Below are 15,395 nucleotides of genomic sequence, written 5' to 3' on the forward strand. Positions count from 1 at the left end.
CTGTTATTAGTAAAAAATGTCCATCTCCATCTCTTTTGATTGATTTTAGTTTGAAGTCAACTTGCTTAGAAATTAGTATGGCCACACCTGCTTGTTTCTTAGGTCCGTTTGCTTGATAAACCTTTTCCCAGCCCTTTACTCTGAGTAGATGTCTGTCTTTGTGGTTGAGGTGTGTTTCTTGTAAGCAGCAGAATGTTGGATCCTGTTTTCGTATCCAATCTCTTAGCCTGTGCCTCTTTATAGGTGAGTTGAGTCCATTGATATTAAGTGATATTAATGACCAGTGGTTGTTAACTCCGGCCATTTTTCCTTTCTTTCTTTCCTTTGGTAGTAGAGTTTGTGTGTTTCCCTTCTTCAAGTTGTGCTGGTGAAGGGTCATTAGATGTCTGAGTTATTGTGGGCATTGTTGGACTCCTTGGTTTGTGATTTTCCTTCAATTACTTTCTGAAGGGCTGGATTTGTGGCTACGTATTGTTTAAATTTGTTTTTATCCTGGAAAACTTTGTTTTCTCCATTTATAGTGAACGAAAGCTTGGCTGGGTATAGTAGTCTGGGCTTGCATCCATGGTCTCGTAGTTTCTGCAGTATATCTATCCAGGACCTTCTGGCTTTCATGGTTTCCATAGAGAAATCAGGTGTAAGTCTGATAGGTTTACCTTTATAGGTAACTTGACCTTTTTCCTTTGCAGCTCTTAATATTCTTTCTTTATTCTGTATGTTTTGTGTTTTGATTATTATATGACGAGGAGATTTTTTTTTTTTGATCCAGTCGATTTGGTGTTCTGTATGCTTCTTGGACCTTCAAAGGAATATCTTTCTTAAGGTTGGGAAAGTTTTCTTCTATAATTTTATTAAATATATTTTCTGGACCATTGAGTTGTACTTCTTCTCCTTCTTCTACCCCTATTATTCTTAGGTTTGGTCTTTTTATTGTGTCCCAGATTTCCTGAATGTTTTGTGATGAGAATTTGTTGGTTATGCTGTTTTCTTTGATGAGAGTGTTTATTTTCTCTATGGTATCTTCAGTGTCTGAGATTCTTTCTTCTATCTCTTGTAATCTGTTGGTGGTACTTGTCTCTGTAGTTCCTGTTCGTTTATTCAAATTTTCCATCTCCATCCTTCCCTCGGTTTGTGTTTTCTTTATTACTTCCACTTCATTCTTCAAGTCTTGAACCGTTTCCCTTACCTGTTTGATTACTTTTTCTTGTTTCTCTTGGTTTTCTTGGGTATCTTTGAGATATTTATTCATTTCCTCTACCTGTTTGTTTGTAATCTCTAATTGGTTGTGGCAGTTTTTCACCTCCTGTTTAAGGTCCTCTATTATTTTCATAAAATTCACTTTTGAGTCGAATTCTTCTAATTCTTCTGGATTAGGGTGTAGACTTCTCAATTCGGGATTCCTGGATCCTGGTGATGTCACGATGCCTTTCAAGTTGTTGGGGGAATTCTTGCATTGGCGCCTGCCCATCTTTTCCTTCAAATGGAGCCAGGAGAAGCCTGATGTCTTGGACCAGTCTTTGCTGTGACCTACTCTCTAGGTGTATCTCCTCAGTGTAGGGGCAGGAACCGTTCCCTTCCAGATGAACTCCTCAACACCAAAACATGGATGCGTGGTATTCCAATGACCCGCGTAAAGAAGGCCGAATGCAAGGGGTCGGGCGGGGTCCAGTAGAACACAGGCGACACTGCAGTACAAGCTGGAGGTGCCTGCGCTCCCTTTCGGGGGTTGCTGAGGCCTGCCTGCTAGGCAGGCACTCACTGCTCTGGGTTGGTAGCTTTAGTGAAATCGTCAATTTTAAGTTTTATGGGTTTGTGGTAAGATAGGATACAAGAAATTATTTAAACTCTAAACTTGTAAAGATTTATTTTGTGATCCAGAATGGTGTCTATTTTAGAGATGATTCCAGGTGCTGCTGAATGTGTATTCTTTGATTTTGGGGTATAGTGTAGATATCTGTGAAGTCCATTTAATGTACTATGTCACTCAGTTATGATGTTTTTGATGTTTCTGCTTATTTTTTCTGGCCAGATGAGCTACCTATTGGAAAAAGTGGGGTGCTGAAATCACCAACTACTAATAGGATGATATTAGTCTGTGCCTTTAAATCCAGTAGTACATTTTTTTTATGAAACTGGTTGTATCAGAGTTTGGAGAACATATACTTAGGACAGTAATGTCATCTTGGGTAAAGGTCCCTTGATTAGAATAAAGTGTTTTTCTTTATCTAATCCTATTATGTTTAATTTGAAGTCTATTTTGTCAGATATTAGGATAGTGATGCCTGCTTTCTGGTTCCATTTGATTGGAACACTTTTGTCCATCCTTTTGCTCTAATGGGATGCCTATTATTAAAACAACGATTTGTTTTGGGGGGGTGTTTTTTTGAGAGAGGGTTTCTCTGTAGCTTTGAATCCTGTCCTAGGACTAGCTCATGTACACCAGGCTGGTCTCAGACTCACAGAGACCCACCTGTCTCTGCCTCCTAAGTGCTGGAATTAAAGGCGTGCACCACCACTGCCCAGCAATGATTTGTTTTTATAGACAACAGATAGATGGGTTTTGTTTCTTGATTCATTCAGCCAGGCTGTGTATTTTGATTGGAGAACCAAGGTCCTTAATATTTAAAGTTATATTGAAATGTCTGTGTGTTGGCTGCAGTCATTGTGTTGTCATTTCTAGTAGTGTTATGTTCGCAACGGTACTTTACGTTTTAATAATTATGTTTCTTTTCATATTCCTTTTTACAACCTCTTGATTATGTCCATTCATCCCTTCAGCCTGAAATATTGCTTCCTATATTTTCTTTAGGTTTGGTTTGTTTGATATAAATTTTTAGGGTGCTTAGATCATGGGAAGTTTTATTTTTCCTTCAACAATGGCAGGTAGTTTTGCTTGATATATTAGTCTAGGTCGGCCATCATGGTCTTTTAGGACTTGGAACACATTGCTCTAAACTTTTCTGGATTTTGAAATTTCCACTAAGAAATAAACTGTTATTCTTATGGGTTTTCCTTTATATGTGAATTGTGCTTTTTCTCTTGCAGCTCTCAACACACTTTCTTTGTTCTGTATATGTAATGTTTTAACTATGATAGCCACAGGAATTTTCTTTTCTGGTCTTATCTATTTGCTAATCTTTGCGCTTCTTGAATTTGTATGAGTGTGTATTTCCTTAGCCTTTGGAAGTTTTCTTTTATGACCTTCTTGAAGACTTGACCTATACCATTGACCTGGGATCCTTCTTCATCTGTGACTATAATTTGAAGATTTGGTCTTTTTATGGTGTCCCACATTTTCTGTATTCTCCTTTCCTGTGCTTTTTTTATTTTTCATATGTTTTATTGTTTTTAGTGAAATATATATCTTTCTTCACTCCCCTCCCCTCTGCCCTTCTACTCTCTCCTGTGACCCTCACACTCCCAATTTACTCAGGAGATCTTGTCTTCCCCACCTTCCTATGTAGATCCATGTATGTCTCTCTTAGGGTCCTTTTCACTGTCTAGGTTGTCTGGGGTTGTGGACTGTAGGCTGGTTTTTCTTTTATGTCAAAAAAAAAACCACTTATGAGTACATATTGTATTTGTCTTTCTGGGTATGGGTATATGGTTTTTTCTAGATCCATCCATTTGCCTGTATATTTCAAGATATCATTATTTTTTACCTCTGTGTAGTACTCCATTGTGTAAATGTACCACATTTTCTTTATCCATTCTTCATTTGAGGGGCATCTAGGTTACTTCCATATTTTGGCTATTACAAATAATGCTACTATGAACATAGTTGAGCACATGTCCTTGTGGTATGATTGAGCATCTTTTGGGTATATAACCAAGAGCAGTAGTACTGGGTCTTGAGGCAGATTTTTCTCCTAATTTTCTGAGAAATCTTCATACTGATTTCCAAAGGGGCTGTACAAGTTTGCTCCCTCCGGCAATGGAGGAGCATTCCCCTTACCCCACATCATCTCCAGCATAAGTTTTCATCAGTGTTTTTGACAGGTGTAAGATGGAATCTCAGAGTTGTTTTGATTTGTATTTCTCTGATGGCTAAGGATGTTGAGCCTTAACTGTCTTTCAGCCATTTGAGATTCATCTGTTGAGACTTCTCTGTTTAGGTCTTTTTAATTTTTTATTGGATTATTTGTTATTTTGATGTCAATTATTTTCATGTTCTTTGCTTATTATATACAGATTATCTACTTCATCTTCAAGTTTTAATAGTCTGTCTTCTGGTCGACTGATTCTATTTATAAGGCTTTCACTTTAGTTTTCTCATTGGATTATCAGGTTTTTCAATTCCATCTTCACTGTTCTTCAATGTTTCTATCTCTTCATCTAATTCCATTTTCAAATACTGGATTGCCTTTGTCATTTCCATCAATCCATGTCTGTGTTTTCTTGGGTATTATTCAAGTGTTTATTCTCTTTTAATTTTTTTTCTTTGAGTTCATTGAGCTACTTCTTTATGTATTCTTTAAATTACATGAATTATTTATGATGTTTATAATTGTTCTTTCAAAATCTGTGTCGTGCGGTTCATCTAGTTAATTTTCATTGACAAAATTTTCGACAGGAGTGGTGGGGTTTTGGGGGACTGGGTGGGCAGGAATAGTGCCGTTTGTATTTTTGTGAGGAGATTTGAGCATGTGGATTTCTTTTACTAGTTCTTTGTCCTATAAAAAAGCAAATTGGGAAGGAACAGAGGATGTGCAAGTTAGGTTGAGTCTAAAGGATAAATACACTTTGGTGGAATGAAGTCTAGTGGACACAGGAAACTGAGTTGGTATACAGTATGTGTATTCTGGTACTAACCTGGATTTTAAGGATAGATCTGGGAGTTGAGAAGGGTGTGTGGAAGGAAAGATCATTAGATTTACATGGCAAGACTCTGGAGAAGGATGTGCAAAATCTGGCTAGATGGAGAGTTTGGAATGTGGAGTAAAAAAGGTCTGTGGGTCACAGGCAGGCAGAGCGGGGCCTGGTAAAAGCCTAGAGGTCAGTTATGGCACTAGAAAGAGTGGTCAGGCTAGACCAGGGCACAGGATGTGAGACTCAGGCTCTATCAAGGATGGAAGGAGAAGAATGGAAGAACTCAACCTACTAGACCCTAGAGAAGAATGTACAGGATCTGACTGGACAGAAAGGTTGTATCCCATACCCAGCTTTTACACAGGTGTTGAATATTTGAATTCAGGTCTTCATACTCTTACCAGTGAGCCAACCTACTAACCAAAGACTCTTGTTTGTTCCACCCGCTCCTCTAGTTCTCAAACTCTGACTCTGTAACTTCTCTCTAAAAATCACCCTCTGTGGTTCATAAATATCAGTATTTGAATTCATAAAACAAGAACTCAAAAGTAATTGTTTCAGATTGGCTTTGATAGCTATCCAGTTTTCCAGGATCCTAACATTCCCCTCCCTAGCTAATCCCACTTGATTTGAGAAAAGCTCTGTTTTTGAGGTCATTTTTGTCTAAGACCTCATGAGAATTGCTTTAATTACCCACATTCTGATCATAACATTCAAGTAATCTCTAAGAATTTAGACTTGCCTTGTAAATCTTTTCTTCTGAGCTATCACGAGAATTTTCCTCTATACTTTTATTTATGGTAAATATAAGCTTTCATAGTCTATGCATCCAATTTCTTCCAGCTTCTATTACCCAAATCCAAAGCCATCTCTAAAATTTAACATTTTTGTTATAACAACAACCAACTCCCCACTTCTTTGATATCAATTTTGTCTTCATCCTCTGAAGGTTTCCATAACAGAATGCCTTAATCCAGCCTAGAGGTTAAGAAGTCCAAGATCAGGGTGCCAGCATCAGGGTACAAAGAAGCAAATGAAGCTAACCTAGCTCTTTTATAGCAGCATTAATCTCATGCCAGGCATGATGCCACACACCTTTAATCCCAATGCTCAGAAGGTAGAAAAGGCAGGTCTCTGAATTCAAACCCAGGTTGATCTACATAACCAGATACAGATCAGCCAACGTAATATTGTACAATGTGAGCTTAGGGAAGGACAAACATTCTAACCATAGCAAATGGGTTAACTATGACTGTAACACAACAAAAACACAAAGAAAGCAAAATCTAAAGTAGACATAGCAGGGGGTACAAAATGAAATGAGATTGAGGGCATATTTAAGAGAGTAAATTAAATATTATTAGTATACTAAATTCATATTCAGAGAAAAATAAATAGGGCATTTGCTGTCCTGGACACATGGTAGTATAATTCAGTAGGGCAAAAATGATAGGAGGAAAGGAAATTTCAACAAATATGAAATTAAAGCATGCAACCTTATCTCACTGACAGCTTTGAAAGCAATGAGGGAAAGGTTTCCATAAAATTGATAAAATCCTAGATACAAGGGGGTATTTGTGTCTACATACATAGATGTTCATATTATTGATAAATAGTTCTTAATGTGATTAAAAGATGATTTTAAGAAAAAAAGGATAAAGAATATGAGTAACAAGTACAAAACAAATATTTCTAAATACCAGGAAAGATACTTACCATTATAAAAACAACCTACAAAAAAGTGGCGGAGCCAGGTATAGTGATTCACACTGGTAATCCCAGCAGTCAGGAAGCCAAGAAAGGAAAGTCATGACTTAGAGTCCAGCCTAGGCTAAATAGCAAGTTCCAGGACAGCATGAGCTGCACAGTAAGACCTTGTCTGAAAAGAAAGGGGAAAATGACAGAAATAGGAATGGAACCAACCAGCAATGGTTTCATAAAAATTAATAAAAAAAAAACATAATCAACTGATATCACTTGTTTTTAAAAATTCAAACCAATACATGTATGTTATTTTAAAAACATCCTTCAGGTTAATTTCTTCAAAGCAATTGATGCTGTGCAAGAGAAAGCTTAAAAATAGGGCACAGTGCCAGGTGGTGATGACACATGCCTTGAATCTCAGTTCTTAGGTTGCAGAGGCAAATGAATCTCCAAGTTTGAGGCCATCCTGGTCTACCAAGTGAGTTCCAGAACAGCCAGGGCTATACAGAGAAACCCTATCTTGAAAAAAAGAAAAAAAAAATCAGGCAAAGTGGCAAATCACCATAGTAGTCTCTAACAAGACAAGATAGACAGGCCAGGCTGAGAGTACCCACAATGATAGGCTGTACACACACACACACACACACACAATTGTTTTAAAAGGCATTGGAACAATTACAGGAGATGAAAAAGACTAATATTAATATTTCACCCTTTTGACCACACAGCTGATACTTCCTAAGGTCAAGACACAGCCAAGACTAACTGCACATCTGCTTTTCACAGAACCATGGAAACAACGAAGGGCATCCCTCACGAGCCTCAGACTAGAAGGCAAGATCTCCAGGAGATGCTGACAGATGTGGGGTTGTCTGTTGACTACTGGCTGCCTAAGCTTCAGGAAGATGTGGGTGTGACCTGTGCCCAGGCCTTACAACACTTAGAAGAAAAAGACCTCCAGAAGCTGAAGTCCCAGACACAGCACACATGGGAGAAAAAGGCTCTGGAGAAGCTGCTTGACCTCTCACAGCCAAACAGTGTTGCAGAATTCCAAGAGACTCCTGGGGAGAGGATAAGGAACAGGCAGCAGCAAGCAGAACAGTCGCTGCAGGAACTGAGGGCCTTGCAGTCAGAAGGGAAACACAGACAGGAAGAGGAAGTGAGGAGGAAAGAAGCAGAACTGAGGCAAGTAATGGAGATCCCAGAAGAGTGCTGGCCAGGGCCTGAAGTACCCCTCAAAGATATCACTGAAACAATGGAGAGACATCTCAAGGAAATGGAGCAGAAAATTTCCTACAGTGGAAACCTCTCAGATAGAGACCTGGTAAGATGGGCATCTGGAGGGCTGGCCCTGCAAGGAATTTATAAGACCAGCCACCAAAGAAGCCTGATTCAGAAGAAAGAAGAGCTACTCAGTGTCCCTGCGGAGTTCTCACTTGTTGGCCCTGAGCATGGCACATGGATGGAAACAAAGGAATTTTCCTCTTTTCAAGAACAAGCCATGTTCACACAGACTATGGAGAAGCTGGGTTTCAGTTCAGCCTTCTCAGCTAAAGGTGAAGGCTGGGGACTTAGTCTAGACGGTGGTATGGATAAAAATAAACACACAGTATCTGGGGATACCCACCAATCACATTCAGAGCAATCTTACTTCTGCTCAGCCAAATTCAGCTACATTCCACTGGCCACCTGCCACTTTCACATCCATCAGCTTCAACTCTCCAAGGCTGCTCTCCAGGAGCTAAAAAGTATTGAAGAACTCCTAGGTCAAACTACACATACAGACGGATTCCCCTTACTGAGGCACAGGGCTGAAAACTTTTTTCACAAGTTTGGCTCTCATGCTAACCAAGGCCCACTGCACCTGGGGGGAATCTACTGTTGGAAGGCCATTTCAGAGGATTTCAAAAGTGAGCAATTGGCTGATGTAAAGAAGCAGGTGGCAGAGTCCTTGAATATTTACATAAGGGGCAGCTATGGTGGCTTTGGCATTAAAGCTGGTACAAGTGTAAACATGTTAGACCCACATTCAAAAACAGCATCTAACAGTACAACTCGTCAAAACTTTCAAACAAAGGTGAAACTCTCTGTCGCCCAGATAGGTGGACCAGCAGAAGCAGATAGTATTGCCCAGTGGACAGCTGGTCTTGTTGCTAGCAATCAAACATGGTCTGTCATTGATCGGGGACTTCAGTTGGTACCTATTTGGGACATCATCCTCTCTAGCCACAGAAGTGATTTTAAGGATGCTCTTCAGGTGGCAAACTGCCTGAAAGACAGTTACACTGCTCTGACTGGACTCACTGCCCAGATTCAGGAAGGAGAGGAATTTCTTACTGCTGGAAAAGAAGCCAGGCTTTTCCTAGAGGATGTGAAATGTTGGGAGGTTTCTGATCCTGAAAAACAGCTTAATAAGCTGATAGACTTCATGCAAACATTGAGTCAAAAAGTAAAAAGTTATAACATTTGGATTAATACATGCCTCACAGATTGGGATCTGCAGAATTTTCTAATAAACACTGTAAGCTTTTGCAAAAATTCACCCACTTATAAAACTCAGTTTATTAAATCTCAGTTGTGCAGCCTTCTAGAACCTCATGTCTACAAAGTGACAAACTTTCCTCAGGCACAGTCCATCATACAGTGGATCAATCAGTCAGAGTCAGAGGAAGAACAAATTAAAATCCCCTCATTTTCTGAATTCATCGAGACCTTAAAGAAAACCCACAAAAACCTGATGGAAGTGAATATAAAAAATGAGTCCCCAGAAACAGTGGAAGAAGCTAAAAGAATGGCTACATATGAGGTGACCACAGCTCTTGGCTCCTTCTTGAAGTACCTCAGAGAAACAGAGCAGCCAGACATGCAGCTGATGCTACTCTCCATTGCAGCTGGTGCAGGATATCAATTGGTAAACAATATTTTTCAGCATCTTCTGGGATGTAACGAGTTAAGCTTCCTTGTGGATCAAATGCAAGATATTCATCACAAATACCAAGATCTTAAAAACATCTGCAGCTACAGAGCCCAGGCGTTCCTGGTGCTCACAGCTCTCAGAGCCACAGTTGAAATTACAGATACTTCTACAGAAGAGAAAGGACAACGCTTGACATTAGTAAGACAACATATGGAACACTTGTTGTCTGAAGAAGTTGTACATGTTCTCACAAAACATGGAGCACATCATGATTGGGAAAATCTGGAGAACGATTTAAGATTACTGATTGATGGGGACTATAAAGCCACAATCCCTTCTTTGCAAATGGACGAGGTAAAAAAACAGTTGCAAAGTCTCTGCTATGAAAAGAAAGAGATCTATAAACAACAAAGTAATGAAAACAATGAAAAGGATATGATAGAAAAAGGACCTTTCCTAGACTTACTCCAGCGTCTAGGCCTTGAACACCACTACCCAAAAAGGATGAGCAGAGCTGATTTCCACCTGATCTATAAAACTTCTGTGTACAATACACAGCCAAGATCTGAACAGGAACTTCCCTTCTATTTCCTACAAAAGTTACTGATGCTAGATTGTGGGTTCAGACATCTGGTCTTCAAAGATGACAAAAACATAGAAAACCAGAACTCTGTAGTTTCTTGCAGTCATGAAAATGAAGATTTTGATCCATATGAAGATGCCATTAAAGAAAGTGACAGTCTTACCTACCTCTCAGCTGCTGAGTCTCAGCCCCACATTCACCCAATGGACATCCAGATGGCCATTTTTCACTGTGCAGATGATCTTGCCAGGCAATATATTTTGTCCAAACTTTCCATTTGTCAGTTTGCACTTCCCCTTGTGGTACCAAATCCCAACAGTTCTCAGATTGAATTCTCTCTCTGGTCTCTGAGACAAATCAGGAGAAGCTGGCAAGAGTCAAGTAAATCACCACAGGACAAGAGCTACAGTCACAGCAATCAGCAGATGTGCCGTGTTTCTACCCCCATTGTGTCCTTCATTAGAGTTGGAAATGGCCTCTCTGCTTCCAAATCTCAGATCATGAACTCTCTCCTCAGTAAACATAAACACGATGTGTTTTTTCACAGGCACTGCAGAGGAAGCAGCAAAGACTGTCTCCTGATGGAGGGAGTGGTGGAGATCTCCTGGTTCTGTCCTGGGGGTCAAGGTGAGGACAGATTTGACAAGTGTGTGACCTTCACCAATCTTCGTGGAGATGCCAAGGACCATAGGCAACAACTCAGTTTCCTGCAGGATGTCTCTTCTGTCATTGTGATCCTCATGTCAGCTTCTGATGACAATAAAGAAAACCAAAAACTTGTCAGACACCTCTGTCAGTCATCAAGCCCTCTAATCTGCTTGATTGATGACAAAGAAAAGACTATAGCCAATAATTCTGGTAAAAGAATGAGAATTGGCATCAGGAATAGAAATGAGGCAGAATTAACAGAGGAGCTCACAAACGCCATCAAACATTTTCTAGAGCTCTCTAATACTGCTCTCAGTTTAGAGGGCTGTTCACAGATGGCTCAAAAACAAGGATTCCTTATTGATGAGGACCAGAGAGACTGTAAGGAAGCCAAAGAAAAGGCACAGACTATAATGGCCCTCCTGGAGGAATCCAAGTTATCACAGACAAAAGAAAATTTACTACCCCTTCAGGGACAACTTTGGCACCTTTGGTGTAAGAAGGATAAAGAATTCTATCATCTGAGAGAGAAAGGGAATCGGAGCATTGAACAACACAAGAGTGAGATTGAGATAGATAAAAGAATAATTCGATGTCGGCAATTGGAAAGAGCCTTTCCTCTCAATGATTTAATGCGCTCTGTTCTTGAAGTTCTCCAAGAATGTTCAGAAACTCATAATAAACTCTACTTTCTGCAGTGGCTAAGTCTGTTTTTTGACAATCTGACTACAGAACACCTGGAAAAGTTGCATGAAAAGCAAAGATCTTTGTGGTTAGTGATACAAAGAGAAAAGCAGAAAGCACAGAAGAGCACCTCCCTGACACTCTGGCAGAAGCAGATAGAAGCCATCTCTACCGAGATTCTTAACTGCACTTTAGGAGTTGAGCACCTTCTCCGAGAAGTTGGCCAGATCTATGAAGCTCTGGAAGAAATTTCATCCTCTAGAGACAGCCTTTTTCTCTGCCTCCCGCAGATTGCTGCAGACCTGATGGTAGCTGGTCTTCCCATTGAGCTGATGGATGGGGATGCTTCATATGTGCCTCTAAAGTGGGTGGCAGCTGTTTTTGACAGGATCTCAGAGAAAGTTGGAGACAAAAGGTTGTTTGTTCTCTCTATCCTTGGCCTACAGAGCTCAGGGAAGTCCACCCTACTGAATGCACTGTTTGGGCTGCAGTTCACAGCCAGTGCAGGCAGGTGCACCAAGGGGGCCTACATGCAGCTCCTAAAGGTGGAAGAGACATTCACAGAGGAACTTGGCTTTGATTTTGTGCTTGTTGTAGACACAGAAGGACTTAGGGCTCCAGAACTCAACAACAAATCCCAGAATTGGGACAATGAGTTGGCAACCTTTGTCATTGGCCTTGGAAACTTGACTCTGATCAATATTTTTGGGGAGAATCCTTCTGAGATGCAAGACATCCTACAAATAGCTGTCCAAGCCTTTCTTAGGATGAAACAAGTGAAAATCTCCCCCAGTTGCCTCTTTGTCCATCAGAATGTGGGAGAAGTTACAGCTAAAGACCAAAATGTGGAAGGACGAAGGTGCTTAGAACAGAAACTGGATGAAATGGCAATAACAGCTGCAGAACAGGAAGAGTGCTCAAATGTATCCCACTTCAGTGATGTCATTAAGTTTGATGTCAATAATCATGTCTATTACTTTGCCCACCTCTGGGATGGAAATCCCCCTATGGCCCCTCCTAATCCTCGTTATAGTCACAATGTCCAGGAACTAAAGAGTACAATTATTTTGACTGCCAAACAAGAATCCAGAGGTAGCATCATGAAGATTTCAGATTTCAAATTTAGAGTTCAAGATCTGTGGAAAGCCCTAGTAAATGAGAACTTTATTTTCAGCTTCAGAAACACCAGAGAGATCATGGCCATGAGCAAGCTGGAAACTATGTATAACCATTGGACCTGGGAGTTAAGGAGTCACATGCTGGACTTTCAGAACCAGTTGATCAATCAGATTCAGAATGGGAAAGTTCAGGCACTCAAAACAAGCATATTTGAGGCTCCAATCACAGAAAAATATACAGCAATTAAGCAAGAACTTGAAAAATATTTTAATGAAGATCCAGACAATGAAATATTGGTTCAATGGAAATCGAATTTTGAAAATAAGCTAATAATCCTTAAAGAGACACTTATATCAGACACCAGAAGGAAAGCCAATGAACTTATTCACTTAAAAAAAAATCAAGAAAGGTTGGATAAGAAAAAATCAAGTTATGCAAACGAATTATTGGAAAGAAGCAGAAAGTTGGCTTTAACTGTAAAGGGTAAAGAATTAAATGAAGAAGAATTACATGAAAAATTCAATCAACTTTGGAAAAAATGGGTCTGTGATGTGTCCTCAGATCTTCCTCCAGTCATAGAACCTGACATTGACACAGATTCTGAAAACATTCTTTGGGAGTATTTCCAAAAGGAGATCAACATGGTGGACATACTAATGAGAAATTCTGAAGATAAATTTCAAATAAATTATGATGAACATGTAAAAATGAATAAAAAGTATAACTTCATGACTAGGACATTAAAGGTCTGTGATAAGGAATCCATTAATATGACTACTGACCATATTATTTCAAGATTTAATGAAACGATCAACAATATTCATAAGCAACAATGTGATTATAATACAAGTTATTTCCATGAAATTCTGAGAATAATAGAAGAAGAAGTAAAATCTGCACCTACTGAGGAAAGATACACATTTACAAGCAAATATATCATTGAGTTGTCACTATGCTTATTCCAAAGAGCATCTAAGAGTTTTAAGGAAATGCATAAAGCATTCAAGAGAGCAAATGATCCTGTGAACTATCTGGAGAGGAAGAAAGATGATTTCTTCATGAGTTTTAAGATTTCCTGCCAAGGTGCCACCTCCATCAAAACATTTGTTGACTTTCTTTGGCACAAGCTCACCCCTGCTATCTCTGCAACCATAAGGGGGAAAATGGTCATTAAAATTGCTGGAGCCATGAGAGCCACCTGCCCAGCATTCAATGGAAACAGGGCTAACCTGGAGAAACATATTCTCATTTCTCTGGCAGAAGAAGAAAACTTTGATAATTACTGGGAGTACCTTCATGATACAAAATCCTTTTTTAGCAGGTATATTGAAAGCCATATTAAACAGTACTGTTCAGATGGAGGAAGTAAAAATATAAAGACTTTTTTAAAAATAAGTTTAGGTGACATCAAGAATGCCGTCCTCTCTGCCATTCATGAGTCCACGGCAGTGGCTAAAGATAAAGGCAGCACTGCATCTGGCTGGTTGGATTTGTTCTGTGATCACCTAGGGAGCAACCTGATCTTTCCAAGAAGAGACCTGATAAGCATCGAGCACCAGGAGATAAAGGACACTGAGTTTCTCAAAGAAGCCATGAGTGCAGCTTTGGATCCTGCAATGAGGAAAGTCGAAGAGGACTGTTCAAGTAAGCCCATAGATGAAATGGTTCCTGACATTGAGAAAATTCTCTCTGAGCATCTCTGTGGCTGCTGGAAGCAGTGTCCTTTGTGTAATGCAATTTGTACCAACACCATTCCCCAACATGAGGGAGACCACAGTGTGCCATTCCACCGTCCTCAGGCTGTCAGTGGATGGCATAAGCATAAAACAGACCACTTTGTCATTGACTGCTGTACTAGTTCAGTAGCAAGTGACCGCTTCATGCTTCTGGGAAATAAACGAGAAATCCCATATAAGAATTACCGACAGGCAGGAGGAGATTATGCCACATGGAGTATCACTCCAGACTCATCCACCCAGTCATACTGGAAATGGTTTGTCTCACACTTCAGATCAAAACTAGAGGAAAAATACCAGAAAAAGTTTACAGGCACAGGTGAAATCCCAGAGGCATGGGCCAAAATCACAAAGGAGGATGTGCTCAATGACTTGAAAGAGCAATAATATTCAATAAATAATCCAATATCAGACAGAGTCACAGCATGCCTAAATAATTCTAAAACATCATTTCTAAAAGTCTCCATCATTTCCATTTATAGGATGAAATGTGTGAAAGCTTGGAGCTTTCCCTATAAAATGTCTTTAATCTCTTTGTCTCAGCTTCTTTTTGTTTAAAATCAAATTATCATAGCCAGAAAGATGGCTCAGAAGTTATGGGCAAGTGTTGCTCCTGTAGAGGACCTGGGTTCAATTCCTGACATCCATTTGGCAGCTCACAGCCATCTCTGTAACTCCAATTCCAGGAAATCTGATGCCCTTTTCTGGCCTCAAACATGATATATAGATATAGATTTAGATATAGATATATGCAGATAATCATAACATAAAAAATCAATTACCAATATATGTGAATATATAATAAAATAAAATCCATTTAAGAGATCTAAGTCATACATGAAATCATGGTTATGAATATTTTTATAGTATATAAATTTAGGGACATTCATGTCAGTTAAAGCAGAGATACCAGGAAGGGCAAGAAAAAAACCTCAAGGTCTGTACACATGAAGCTAGAACATCTGTAGCATTCTACAACATTAAATCTCATAAGATGTCAATTAGTCACTAAAAATTAGAATATAGAATATATAGAAGTAGATAATATAGTAGCAGCTATCATGGGCTGGGGGAATATAGGAGGAAGGAGACATTGTTCAAAGGGGTAAAAGTCTCAGACACAAATAATAAGTTCTGCTGACCATGGTTAATAATGTACATTTGAAACTGCTGACAGAGTGAATTTTAAATGTTC

The 15,395-nt window shown here is 39.5% G+C and overlaps 1 protein-coding gene across 1 annotated transcript; it reads left to right on the top strand.

The window, feature by feature from the left end:
* The first annotated feature begins 7,303 nt into the window (after positions 1-7,303).
* Positions 7,304-14,587, top strand: LOC130880614 (interferon-induced very large GTPase 1-like). The gene has a single exon (XM_057779730.1). It carries the CDS (start codon positions 7,304-7,306, stop codon positions 14,585-14,587), a length of 7,284 nt encoding a protein of 2,427 aa, XP_057635713.1.
* Positions 14,588-15,395: the final 808 nt, after the last annotated feature.

Source organism: Chionomys nivalis, chromosome 8 (assembly GCF_950005125.1).
Source record: "Chionomys nivalis chromosome 8, mChiNiv1.1, whole genome shotgun sequence".
In the NCBI taxonomy this organism is placed as follows: domain Eukaryota; kingdom Metazoa; phylum Chordata; class Mammalia; order Rodentia; family Cricetidae; genus Chionomys; species Chionomys nivalis.